The 14,915-nt window shown below is 42.4% G+C and overlaps 1 protein-coding gene across 1 annotated transcript in view; it reads right to left on the bottom strand.

Annotated features, from left to right (window-relative positions):
* Positions 1-5,321: 5,321 nt before the first annotated feature.
* The window catches only part of KLHL40 (kelch like family member 40), a 56,595-nt gene continuing 47,001 nt past the window's right edge, over positions 5,322-14,915 (bottom strand). The window contains exons 5-6 of the mRNA XM_069729265.1: positions 11,461-11,607; positions 5,322-6,457 (exon numbers count right to left, since the gene is read on the bottom strand). Of these exons, the coding sequence (XP_069585366.1) occupies positions 6,349-6,457; positions 11,461-11,607 (256 nt within the window). The 3' untranslated portion in view covers positions 5,322-6,348. The remainder of the gene's footprint in view (positions 6,458-11,460; positions 11,608-14,915) is intronic.

The following is a 14,915-nucleotide window of genomic DNA, read 5'->3' as shown; positions in this document are numbered from 1 at the left end:
GGTGTTTCTTCAGAGTCTTTTCTGGGGGGTGGACGCTTTAATCCCTCCCTCCCAGACTAAGCCAATCACAGATCAGCAAGGTCTGGGAGGGAGGGGTTAAAGCACACACCTCCCGGAGAAGACTCTGAAGAAATGCCCAGATGGACTGCAAGAAGAGATTTCACATACTGTGCTCCATTAAAAAAATGTGAATATCCCTGCAATGGAGCGACGCAGCGCAAAATGGAAAAAAGCTGCAGAATCGGGGAAACTCAGGGATTTTTACAAACTTTTGTAACTCAATTTTTTGAGCAAGTGACAAGTCGTCTTTAAGTAGGAATTCTCATTTCCTTAATAACATTACCATCATTCACTCCATGTAGACCTTTTTGGTGTCTCCCAACATCCTTACTGGTATCCTGAAGACTTATTGAAAGACAAAGGCTTTATAATAACTTAATTTGGTGTAATAATGAGCAAACTGAACTTTACATAATATAATTATTTTTTGTGTGTGTGAAAAGACATTGTAGGTGGCATTACGAGTGTAGTCATGATAGGTCCAAATGTTGGTTAGATGTCGGTAAGACCCGAATACAGCCGACCCGAAAGCACGAGATAAGTGTTCAGGCCTTTCAGTTTCACATTACTTTGTTTTGCCGTTTTTTTTGTGTCTAGAGCCTTTATAATGTGGCGGCTTGGGTAAGAAGGACATTGTGTTTTTCAATTACATTTTTAATGAGACCCTCTCCACAGGAATCGCCACGGTGTGTTTGTCACATGTCACTTTAAAGGGCAGGATTCACACGTCTGTAATACTCACATGTTGGCCTCCACCCTCGATCTGCCAAACTTCCATCACTGTTCTATGGAGACATGTGTTCAGCTTTGTAGAACCCGAGGTTGGGGGCTAAATGTGGTGCCTACAATACGGACAGGTATGGATCCTGCCATAACCAGAGTTCCAAACTTCCTGCCTTCTTCTAAATTAATTTGTGACTTTGTCATATTATGATTTTTTTCTGTTCATTCATTGTTCATTCACCTTTAACTTCTAAGTTTTTTGCTGATATTGTGGTCCAAAATTGCTGCCCGTAGATTAAGCACACTACACCGCCTACAGGCATTTAGAGGTACTGTATGTATGTAACTATCTTTTTTTTTTTCCTTTTTCACGTGGTCTGCTGAGACAATGACAGGTGTAGATTTGTTAAAATGGGCGCCGTCCTTCTCGATAAACCTAAGAACTTCTTTATTGTGCAATGCAAATTCTTTCTCCGCGCTCCCCTCGTGTATCACTAGCGTCATTACTCACATCGGCCCCCTGTTTCTATTGGGGCTCACGATTGCAAATCAACCTGTGAATACATTGTCTAGGCTGCCAGGGGGGAAATTAGTATTTGACCCCTTGCTGATTTTGTAAGTTTGCCCACTGACAAAGACATGAACAGTCTATAATTTTAAGGGCAGGTTAATTTTAACATTGAGAGATAGAATATCAAAAATAAAATCCAAAAATCACATTGTATAAATTATATAAATGTGTTTGCATTTTGCAGTGAAAAATAAGTATTTGATTCCTCTGGCAAACAAGACTTAATACTTGGTGGCAAAACCCTTGTTGACAAGCACAGCAGTCAGACATTTTTTGCAGTTGATGATGAGGTTTGCGCACATGTCAGGAGTAATTTTGCTCCACTCCTCTTTGCAGATCATCTCTACATCATTAAGACTTTGGGACTGTCGCTTGGCAACTCGGAACTTCAACTCCCTCCATAAGTTTTCTATGGGATTGAGGTCTGGAGACTGGCTAGGCCACTGCATGACCTTAATGTGCTTCTTTTTGAGCCGCTTTGTTGCCTTGGCTGTATGTTTTGGGTCATTGTTTTGCTGGAAGACCCAGCTGCGACCCATTTTTAATGTCCTGGCGGAGGGAAGGAGGTTGTCACTCAGGATTTTACGGTACATGGCTCCATCCATTCTCCCATTGATGCAGTGAAGTAGTCCTGTGCCCTTAACAGAGAAACACCCCAAAACATAATGTTTCCACCTCCATGCTTGACAGTGGGGATGGTGTTCTTTGGGTCATAGGCAGCATTTCTCTTCTTCCAAACACGGCGAGTTGAGTTAATGCCAAACAGCTAAATTTTTGCCTCATCTGACCACAGCACCTTCTCTCGATCACTCACAGAAATCAATCAGGTGTTCATTGGCAAATTTCAGGTGGGCCTGCACATGTGTCTTCTGGAGCAGGGGGACCTTGTGGACACTGCAGGATTTTAAACGTTTACGGCGCCGTGTAGTTTTAGGCTGATCTCTCCCCTTCTGTTATGACTTGGTGGTTAGGACAATAATGGACCTGGTGGTTAAGAGCACAAGGAAAGACCTGATAGTTACAATAATACAGGACAAGCTCTGGGAAGTGGGAACTCTGCTGACCGCAATCCCTAATCCTATCACACACACTAGAAATAGCCGTGGATTGCTCCTAATGCTCCCTATGCAACTCGTCACAGCCTCAGAACTAGCTAGCCCTAAAGATAGAAAAATAAAGCCTACCTTGCCTCAGAGAAATTCCACAAAGGAAAAGGCAGCCCCCCACATATAATGACTGTGAGTTAAGATGAAAATCACAAACACAGAGATGAAATAGATTTTAGCAAAGAGAGGCCCGACTTACTGAACAGACAGAGGATAGGAAAGGTAACTTTGCGGTCAGCACAAAAACTACAAAAAACCACGCAGAGTGCGCAAAAAGACCCTCCGCACCGACTCACGGTGCGGAGGCGCCACTCTGCATCCCAGAGCTTCCAGCAAGCAAGACAAAAATCAAAATAGCAAGCTGGACAGAAAAATTGCAAACAAGTGAAAAACAAGCAGGAACTTAGCTTCTGCTGGAGAAGACAGGTCACCAGAACGATCCAGGAGCAAACTAGACCAATACTAGAACATTGACAGGTGGCATGGAGCAATGATCTAAGTGGAGTTAAATAGAGCAGCCAGCTAATGAATTAACCTCGTCACCTGTGGAAGGAAACTCAGAAGCCGCAGCCCCACTCACCACCACCAGAGGAAGCCCATGGACAGAACCAGCCGAAGTACCACTCATGACCACAGGAGGGAGCTTGACAACAGAATTCACAACACCCTTCCTCATGATCAAGGATACCCCACGAGGTGAGATTTTGCACAGTGCCCCAGATCGTTGTCGATTCACAGTCATTTTGTATTTCTTCCATTTTCTTACAATTGCACCAACAGTTGTCTCCTTCTCACCCAGCATCTTACTTATGTCTTTGTAGCCCATTCCAGCTTTGTTCAGGTCTATGATCTTGTCCCTGACATCCTTATAAAGCTCTTTGGTCTTGCCCATGTTGTAGAGGTTAGAGTCTGACTCATTAATTGGTTCTGTGGACAGGAGTCTTTTTTATAAAGGTGACTATGTAAGACAGCTGTATTTAATGCAGGTAACAAGTTGATTAGGAGCGTCTAACTGGTCTGTAGGAGCCAGAACTCTTAATGGTTGGTAGGGGATCAAATACTTATTTCTCACTGCAAAATGCAAATTTATATAATGTGATTTTCTGGATTTTATTTTTGATATTCTATCTCTCAATGTTAAAATTAACCTACCCTTAAAATTATAGACTGTTCATGTCTTTGTCAGTGGGCAAACTTACAAAATCAGCAAGGGGTCAAATACTTATTTCCCCACTGTAGCTGTTGCCCCTGGTTGGACACTAGGTTCAGATTGCGTTAGGGCAATCCGTTTAGCGCCTAGCGCTAGCGGATTGCGCTAACGCAATGTGATATAAAGGGGTCGCGTTAAACGTCCCCGCTCTCGCAGACCTCCGATCTGCGCGAGCGGTGAACGGACCGCGGGCGTGCCTCGGACGCTGCAAGCAGCGTCCGCGGCGCGCCACAAAACACCGGCACATCGCTAGCGCGTGCCGAAAATGGCACGCGCTAGTGATGCGCGTCCCCATTGCTGTTAATGGGCGCGCTAACGGACGCGTTGCACGGCGTTAATTTCGCCGTGCAACGCTGTCCGTTAGCGTGGTCCCATTAACGCAATGGGAACCTAGCCCGGGATCCCACTGCTGCAATATGGGGGGAGGGGTTGCCATTCTTTAAGAGGTGAAGGTCTAAACCACAGGACCCCCAACCTTTCTGAAATCTTGCAAGAACTTCTATGTAGGTAAATTGGGTGCTAAAGGATTAGCAGTATCAAGTAGGACTGCGACCCCTTTATTCTGGAGATCAGTGGGGTCCGAATGCCATATGTTCTTGTTTTGATACTATTATTTGGGTAAATTATTATTTTTACTTCCCGTGACAGCACCTGGTCAAAATGAATCAAAGAGGAAAGCGTTCTTTAAATTACAAAAAAATCTAATTTTTGTCCCCCATGAAGCCGGGTGGGGGGCTGGTAATTCTCGGAGAGCTCTGATGTCTATTGCACTATTGTATTTGGCAGATGAAAATATTATATTTTTTTCACATTAAGTATTGATGCCGTGTTGGCGAGATTCCACGTCCGGAAAGCTGTGTCTCCCTTCTTCTATGTTTCTGCCTTTTGCTACCATGAAGAAGTTCTGTTCGTTGCTTTGTTTTTTGACTTTTTATTATTTTATTTTTTTCTTTCATGAAAAAAAATTAAGGTTTCGCTAAGGAAAATAATAATGGGAACAGCCGCCATAGTTTTCTTCCTGGACACTGCGGAGATCTGTCCTGTATCCTTTAGGACTAAAGGGTAGATGCGATAGTATACACGCCCCAGGTCGTCCTATCCTATGCAGCTTCATCATGCCTTGCCCAGTGCAGTCTGGGTGGGTGCAAAATGTTTTCACAGCATCGTGACTTATGGACAAGAAGACATCAAGCAAAATTCCAGTGCCGTTTCGGGGCGTAAGTTTGGGAGGAGCCCTTTATGGGGTCACGTTTTTGCTTTCAACTTCCTCCAAAAAACTCAGCAACACTTAAATCTGGTGGAAAAGAGACATTTTGTCAATATTTCCCCCCTTACAGAACTTTTTTCTTTATTTTTGCCCTCACTTTATCATTCACTGTATTATCGGACATTACGGCTTTATGTCTTCTCGTGCGAATATATGGACGGACATTTAGAAGAGGTAGCAGATCCGCGACGTATCTGTAGAAAGTGTTAGTGATATCGACTCTATGTCCAGAGAACAAACTTCCGCCGGCGAACAGTGTGGGGAATCGGAACCTTATTGCCAATCTGAAAAAGTAATAAAAAAAAAACAAATGTTCTCTCCTTTTCAAGTAGCTATAAAAGTTCTTTGACAAAATAAAAAAAAATATACATTTGAAATTTTGTTGCAAGTGACTTTTTTTTTATTGACAGTCCTTTATGTCATTACTAGATATGGACTCTTACGGGGTGGCAATTTATTTGGGCAGTTTGGTTTAATTACAATTTTTTACCCCATTTGCCCTGGCTACTGCTGGCTGAAGAATGAGTGAACTGAGCGTCCATTAGTGAGCTCCTTCTGAGATTCAGTAGATTTATGGCCACTTCAAGGGTTAACTCAGACAAAAAAAGTTTCAAACGCGTTAATGGATTCTTGGTTAACTCATTCTACAGCCAGCAAAGTGCAGCCAAACAAAGGAGCAACATTCCTAATAAAAACCCAAATGCAAGAATAGCTTTTTATTTCAAAATACAAAAATACATGCATTTAAAGGGGTTATTTCCATCAACTGTAAAGAATCATCCCCTGATTCAACCTTCAACCTGAGCCTTTTAAATGTGTCTGGCTTTGAAGTAGTTAATCACAACAAAAGTGATTATTAGAAGATCGTGTATTTATCACTGCCCCGTCTATGAGGAAAGAAAAGATTCTCCTTCAGTTTATGACAACAGTAGAAATATAAATGTTAGAATTTTTATTAGAATTTTTTTTTTTTTGCAGAAAAATGTTTAAATTCAAATTTATCAAAATTCCCCCGATAAAACAACAGGTGTTAGAAAACCGCACAAGGATTTTAGTGAAAATGTTTCTTATAATTAACACAAAATGAGGAAGTCACGTTCCGTCTTCAGGTTCCGTCTTCACATTCTGTTCAGCACTCGGCATCTTTGTATTTTCAGGCAGTGACTGGTGCAGGAGGGAGAAGCCGCGGTCACTAATGTTCTCGCCGTCTTTCTGCAGATCATTGGTGCAGATTCTGCACAATCTGGAAACGGGCAAACTGTAGAATAAGAAAGGAAATGGATATTTCTGTCCCTTTTATGTCCCCTGTTCCTCTTCACTTTCATTTCTCTGCTTCATTATCTTTTCCATCACTTCTGTGTACAAGACGTCATACAGGACATTATGTCTGACCCTCCGGCCCTGTGCGGATTCACATCTTTGTCAGACGAAGTGTATTGAGACGAACAGGCAGGAATGTCGCTCCGGAGGCATAACGGATCTCCCTGAGGATTCCTTCCCACTTCTCATCCTCATTGTGTCTAAAAATAAAAAAATTAGAAAATGTCCAGGTTATACCGGCTGTACATATATAATTATATACAGGAGATGCCCAGGTTATACCGGCTGTACATATATAATTATATACAGGAGATGCCCAGGTTATACCGGCTGTACATATATAATTATATACAGGAGATGCCCAGGTTATACCGGCTGTACATATAATTATATACAGGAGATGCCCAGGTTATACCGGCTGTACATATATAATTATATACAGGAGATGCCCAGGTTATACCGGCTGTACATATATAATTATATACAGGAGATGCCCAGGTTATACCGGCTGTACATATAATTATATACAGGAGATGCCCAGGTTATACCGGCTGTACATATATAATTATATACAGGAGATGCCCAGGTTATACCGGCTGTACATGTATAATTGTATACAGGAGATGCCCAGGTTATACCGGTTGTACATATAATTATATACAGGAGATGCCCAGGTTATACCGGCTGTACATATATAATTATATACAGGAGATGCCCAGGTTATACCGGCTGTACATATAATTATATACAGGAGATGCCCAGGTTATACCGGCTGTACATATATAATTATATACAGGAGATGCCCAGGTTATACCGGCTGTACATGTATAATTGTATACAGGAGATGCCCAGGTTATACCGGCTGTACATATAATTATATACAGGAGATGCCCAGGTTATACCGGCTGTACATACAGGTCCTTCTCAAAAAATTAGCATATAGTGTTAAATTTCATTATTTACCATAATGTAATGATTACAATTAAACTTTCATATATTATAGATTCATTATCCACCAACTGAAATTTGTCAGGTCTTTTATTGTTTTAATACTGATGATTTTGGCATACAACTCCTGATAACCCAAAAAACCTGTCTCAATAAATTAGCATATTTCACCCATCCAATCAAATAAAAGTGTTTTTTAATAACAAACAAAAAAACCAACAAATAATAATGTTCAGTTATGCACTCAATACTTGGTGGGGAATCCTTTGGCAGAAATGACTGCTTCAATGCGGCGTGGCATGGAGGCAATCAGCCTGTGACACTGCTGAGATGTTATGGAGGCCCAGGATGCTTCAATAGCGGCCTTAAGCTCATCCAGAGTGTTGGGTCTTGCGTCTCTCAACTTTCTCTTCACAATATCCCACAGATTCTCTATGGGGTTCAGGTCAGGAGAGTTGGCAGGCCAATTGAGCACAGTAATACCATGGTCAGTAAACCATTTACCAGTGGTTTTGGCACTGTGAGCAGGTGCCAGGTCGTGCTGAAAAATGAAATCTTCATCACCATAAAGCATTTCAGCCGATGGAAGCATGAAGTGCTCCAAAATCTCCTGATAGCTAGCTGCATTGACCCTGCCCTTGATGAAACACAGTGGACCAACACCAGCAGCTGACATGGCACCCCACACCATCACTGACTGTGGGTACTTGACACTGGACTTCAGGCATTTTGGCATTTCCTTCTCCCCAGTCTTCCTCCAGACTCTGGCACCTTGATTTCCGAATGACATGCAAAATTTGCTTTCATCAGAAAAAAGTACTTGGGACCACTTAGCAACAGTCCAGTGCTGCTTCTCTGTAGCCCAGGTCAGGCGCCTCTGCCGCTGTTTATGGTTCAAAAGTGGCTTTACCTGGGGAATGCGGCACCTGTAGCCCATTTCCTGCACACGCCTGTGCACGGTGGCTCTGGATGTTTCCACACCAGACTCAGTCCACTGCTTCCTCAGGTTCCCCAAGGTCTGGAATCGGTCCTTCTCCACAATCTTCCTCAGGGTCCGGTCTCCTCTTCTCGTTGTACAGCGTTTTCTGCCACATTGTTTCCTTCCAACAGACTTACCATTGAGGTGCCTTGATACAGCACTCTGGGAACAGCCTATTTGTTGAGAAATTTCTTTCTGGGTCTTACCCTCTTGCTTGAGGGTGTCAATGATGGCCTTCTTGACATCTGTCAGGTCGCTAGTCTTACCCATGATGGGGGTTTTGAGTAATGAACCAGGCAGGGAGTTTATAAAAGCCTCAGGTATCTTTTGCATGTGTTTAGAGTTAATTAGTTGATTCAGAAGATTAGGGTAATAGGTCGTTTAGAGAACCTTTTCTTGATATGCTAATTTATTGAGACAGGTTTTTTGGGTTATCAGGAGTTGTATGCCAAAATCATCAGTATTAAAACAATAAAAGACCTGACAAATTTCAGTTGGTGGATAATGAATCTATAATATATGAAAGTTTAATTGTAATCATTACATTATGGTAAATAATGAAATTTAACACTATATGCTAATTTTTTGAGAAGGACCTGTATATACAGGAGATCCCCAGGTTATACCGGCTGTACATATAATTATATACAGGAGATGCCCAGGTTATACCGGCTGTACATATAATTATATACAGGAGATGCCCTGGTTATACCGGCTGTACATATATAATTATATACAGGAGATGCTCAGGTTATACCGGCTGTACATGTTTAATTATACGCAGTAGATGCCCAGGTTATACCGGCTGTACATGTATAGTTATATACAGGAGATGCCCAGGTTATACCGGCTGTACATGTATAATTATACGCAGGAGATGCCCAGGTTATATTGGCTGTACATATATAATTATATACAGGAGATGCCCAGGTTATACCGGCTGTACATATATAATTATATACAGGAGATGCCCAGGTTATACCGGCTGTACATATATAATTATATACAGGAGATGCCCAGGTTATACCGGCTGTACATGTATAATTGTATACAGGAGATGCCCAGGTTATACCGGCTGTACATGTATAGTTATATACAGGAGATGCCCAGGTTATACCGGCTGTACATGTATAATTATATACAGGAGATGCCCAGGTTATACCGGCTGTACATGTATAATTATACACAGGAGATGCCCAGGTTATACCAGCTGTACATGTTTAATTATACGCAGTAGATGCCCAGGTTATACCAGCTGTACATGTATAGTTATATACAGGAGATGCCCAGGTTATACCGGCTGTACATGTATAATTATACGCAGGAGATGCCCAGGTTATATTGGCTGTACATATATAATTATATACAGGAGATGCCCAGGTTATACCGGCTGTACATATATAATTATATACAGGAGATGCCCAGGTTATACCGGCTGTACATATATAATTATATACAGGAGATGCCCAGGTTATACCGGCTGTACATGTATAATTGTATACAGGAGATGCCCAGGTTATACCGGCTGTACATGTATAGTTATATACAGGAGATGCCCAGGTTATACCGGCTGTACATGTATAATTATATACAGGAGATGCCCAGGTTATACCGGCTGTACATGTATAATTATACACAGGAGATGCCCAGGTTATACCAGCTGTACATGTTTAATTATACGCAGTAGATGCCCAGGTTATACCAGCTGTACATGTATAGTTATATACAGGAGATGCCCAGGTTATACCGGCTGTACATGTATAATTATACGCAGGAGATGCCCAGGTTATATTGGCTGTACATATATAATTATATACAGGAGATGCCCAGGTTATACCGGCTGTACATATATAATTATATACAGGAGATGCCCAGGTTATACCGGCTGTACATATATAATTATATACAGGAGATGCCCAGGTTATACCGGCTGTACATGTATAATTGTATACAGGAGATGCCCAGGTTATACCGGCTGTACATATATAGTCATATACAGGAGATGCCCAGGTTATACCGGCTGTACATATATACAGGAGATCCCCAGGTTATACCGGCTGTACATATATACAGGAGATGCCCAGGTTATACCGGCTGTACATATAATTATATACAGGAGATGCCCAGGTTATACCGGCTGTACATATATACAGGAGATCCCCAGGTTATACCGGCTGTACATATAATTATATACAGGAGATGCCCAGGTTATATCGGCTGTACATATATAATCATATACAGGAGATGCCCAGTTTATACCGGCTGTACATGTATAGTTATACGCAGGAGATGCCCAGGTTATACCGGCTGTACATACATAGTTATATACAGGAGATGCCCAGGTTATACCAGCTGTACATGTATAATTATATACAGGAGATGCCCAGGTTATACCGGCTGTACATGTATAATTATATACAGGAGATGCCCAGGTTATACCGGCTGTACATATATAATTATATACAGGAGATGCCCAGGTTATACCGGCTGTACATAGTAACATAGTAACATAGTAACATAGTTAGTAAGGCCGAAAAAAGACATTTGTCCATCCAGTTCAGCCTATATTCCATCATAATAAATACCCAGATCTACGTCCTTCTACAGAACCTAATAATTGTATGATACAATATTGTTCTGCTCCAGGAAGACATCCAGGCCTCTCTTGAACCCCTCGACTGAGTTCGCCATCACCACCTCCTCAGGCAAGCAATTCCAGATTCTCACTGCCCTAACAGTAAAGAATCCTCTTCTATGTTGGTGGAAAAACCTTCTATCCTCCAGACGCAGAGAATGCCCCCTTGTGCCCGTCACCTTCCTTGGTATAAACAGATCCTCAGCGAGATATTTGTATTGTCCCCTTATATACTTATACATGGTTATTAGATCGCCCCTCAGTCGTCTTTTTTCTAGACTAAATAATCCTAATTTCGCTAATCTATCTGGGTATTGTAGTTCTCCCATCCCCTTTATTAATTTTGTTGCCCTCCTTTGTACTCTCTCTAGTTCCATTATAATCTAGTTATATATAATTATATACAGGAGATGCCCAGGTTATACCGGCTGTACATATATAATCATATACAGGAGATGCCCAGGTTATACCGGCTGTACATGTATAATCATATACAGGAGATGCCCAGGTTATACCGGCTGTACATGTATAATTATATACAGGAGATGCCCAGGTTATACCGGCTGTACATATATAATCATATACAGGAGATGCCCAGGTTATACCGGCTGTTAGAGGCAGGTTATTTTTCACATTCTCACCTCCAGATATCGTTCAGTTCTGTCGGGACGAGTTCTCCACTTTCATTCTCCACTGTGGCGAATCCTCCTATGGCGAACAGCGTCCCGTCCATGCTGACCAGGCTGAGCGAGCTGCGCTCCTGCGAGAACTCGGTGAAATCTTCCCATCTGGAACAGAAGAAATTATTTAGATTGAACGAAATCACAGAAATTTACAGGGAAACATAGTGACAGATAAGTGAACACGATGATCGTTGTCCCACCAAAACCAAAACTCACATGCCCTGGGCTCATTCAGCCCGGAGCCGTCATGTGAAGCCGGTGTCCACCCTGACTGCCGAAAACCTCTCACCGTCGTAGACCCAAGGGACGCTGAAGATATTACCTGACTGCCTAAGACCAGAAGGGATGCTGGTCCGAACATGTCACATTCCAAACATAACAGGTGCTGAGCCTAACACCTCATTGCCCTAGACCACCAGGGATGCTTATATTTATACCTTAGTCCCCCAGACCCCCAGTGATGCTTATATTTATAGCTTAGTCCCCCAGACCACCAGGGATGCTTATATTTATACCTTAGTCCCCCAGACCCCCAGTGATGCTTATATTTATAGCTTAGTTCCCTAGACCACCAGGGATGCTTATATTTATACCTTAGTCCCCCAGACCCACAGTGATGCTTATATATATACCTTAGTTCCCCAGACCCCCAGTGATGCTTATATTTATACCTTAGTCCCCCAGACCCCCAGTGATGCTTATATTTATAGCTTAGTTCCCTAGACCACCAGGGATGCTTATATTTATACCTTAGTCCCCCAGACCCCCAGTGATGCTTATATGTATACCTTAGTCCCCCAGACCCCCAGTGATGCTTATATTTATACCTTAGTCCCCCAGACCCCCAGTGATGCTTATATTTATAGCTTAGTTCCCTAGACCACCAGGGATGCTTATATTTATACCTTAGTCCCCCACACCCCCAGTGATGCTTATATGTATACCTTAGTCCCCCAGACCCCCAGTGATGCTTATATTTATACCTTAGTCCCCCAGACCCCCAGTGATGCTTATATTTATACCTTAGTTCCCCAGACCACCAGGGATGCTTATATTTATACCTTAGTCCCCCAGACCCACAGTGATGCTTATATTTATACCTTAGTCCCCCAGACCCCCAGTGATGCTTATATTTATACCTTAGTCCCTAGACCCCCAGTGATGCTTATATTTATACCTTAGTCCCCCAGACCCACAGTGATGCTTATATTTATACCTTAGTCCCCCAGACCCCCAGTGATGCTTATATGTATACCTTAGTCCCCCAGACCCCCAGTGATGCTTATATTTATACCTTAGTCCCCCAGACCCCCAGTGATGCTTATATGTATACCTTAGTCCCCCAGACCACCAGGGATGCTTATATTTATACCTTAGTCCCCCAGACCCCCAGTGATGCTTATATTTATACCTTAGTCCCCCAGACCCCCAGTGATGCTTATATTTATACCTTAGTCCCCCAGACCCACAGTGATGATTATATTTATACCTTAGTCCCCCAGACCCCCAGTGATGCTTATATTTATACCTTAGTCCCCCAGACCCACAGTGATGCTTATATTTATACCTTAGTCCCCCAGACCCACAGTGATGCTTATATTTATACCTTAGTTCCCCAGACCACCAGGGATGCTTATATTTATACCTTAGTCCCCCAGACCCCCAGTGATGCTTATATTTATACCTTAGTCCCCCAGACCCCCAGTGATGCTTATATGTATACCTTAGTCCCCCAGACCCCCCAGTGATGCTTATATTTATACCTTAGTCCCCCAGACCCCCAGGGATGCTTATATATATACCTTAGTCCCCCAGACCCACAGTGATGCTTATATTTATACCTTAGTCCCCCAGACCCCCAGGGATGCTTATATTTATACCTTAGTCCCCCAGACCCCCAGTGATGCTTATATTTATACCTTAGTCCCCCAGACCCACAGTGATTCTTATATTTATACCTTAGTCCCCCAGACCCCCAGTGATGCTTATATTTATACCTTAGTCCATAGACCACCAGGGATGCTTATATATATACCTTAGTTCCCCAGACCACCAGTGATGCTTATATTTATACCTTAGTCCCCCAGACCCACAGTGATTCTTATATTTATACCTTAGTCCCCCAGACCCCCAGTGATGCTTATATTTATACCTTAGTCCATAGACCACCAGGGATGCTTATATATATACCTTAGTTCCCCAGACCACCAGTGATGCTTATATTTATACCTTAGTCCCCCAGACCCACAGTGATGCTTATATTTATACCTTAGTCCCCCAGACCCACAGTGATGCTTATATTTATACCTTAGTCCCCCAGACCCACAGTGATGCTTATATTTATACCTTAGTCCCCCAGACCCCCAGTGATCCTTATATTTATACCTTAGTCCCCTAGACCACCAGTGATGCTTATATTTATACCTTAGTCCCCCAGACCCACAGTGATGCTTATATTTATACCTTAGTCCCCCAGACCCCCAGTGATGCTTATATTTATACCTTAGTCCCCCAGACCCACAGTGATTCTTATATTTATACCTTAGTCCCCCAGACCCCCAGTGATGCTTATATTTATACCTTAGTCCCCCAGACCCCCAGTGATGCTTATATTTATACCTTAGTCCCCCAGACCCACAGTGATGCTTATATTTATACCTTAGTCCCCCAGACCCCCAGTGATGCTTATATTTATACCTTAGTCCCCCAGACCCACAGTGATTCTTATATTTATACCTTAGTCCCCCAGACCCACAGTGATGCTTATATTTATACCTTAGTCCCCCAGACCCACAGTGATTCTTATATTTATAATGTCGGGGTCGTCACGACAATACCCTTCCTTCACCAGTCATTCCAAATCAAATTATGTGAGCATTGGTACCGGATAAGAATGAGTCAGACAAAGGCTGGTTCAATCTCAGTGCATGCTCATGCTTCCACACGTAGTGGCAACGTCACAGCAACAACTGACTTTATTTCCTGATACACAACATTATATGGTCCATTGGGGGAAGGTGTGCAATGGGCGGGTTTAGGCGGGGTTTAAGCAATATATCTAGTATTCAGTCTTTCTGGTTGGTTCTGACATCATCTGGTGGATCCTCCTATCTCCACGTCACTCAAGTTTCCATTTCAACAGAAGTGATACTTTAGCTTCAGAAACGAAACTAGCTTCTTAGCAGGAACAAAACTAGGGTAAAGATGAATACTGGCAGCCATCTTAAATACAGTTACATTTGCATCAGCAAGCAAAGGGGAAAAACTTATTGTTTCACAGCATAAGAATATAAAAGTACAAAAGTGTATAAAAATATATATTTTCACCTTGACAATAGCATAGTCCCCTAGACCACCAGGGATGCTTAAATTTATACCTTAGTCCCCTAGACCCCCAGTGATGCATATATTTA

The sequence above is a fragment of the Ranitomeya imitator genome, chromosome 6 (genome assembly GCF_032444005.1).
Source record: "Ranitomeya imitator isolate aRanImi1 chromosome 6, aRanImi1.pri, whole genome shotgun sequence".
Taxonomy (NCBI): domain Eukaryota; kingdom Metazoa; phylum Chordata; class Amphibia; order Anura; family Dendrobatidae; genus Ranitomeya; species Ranitomeya imitator.
The sequence above is the reverse complement of the archived record's forward strand: the minus strand, read 5'-3'. Positions and strand labels throughout refer to the sequence as shown.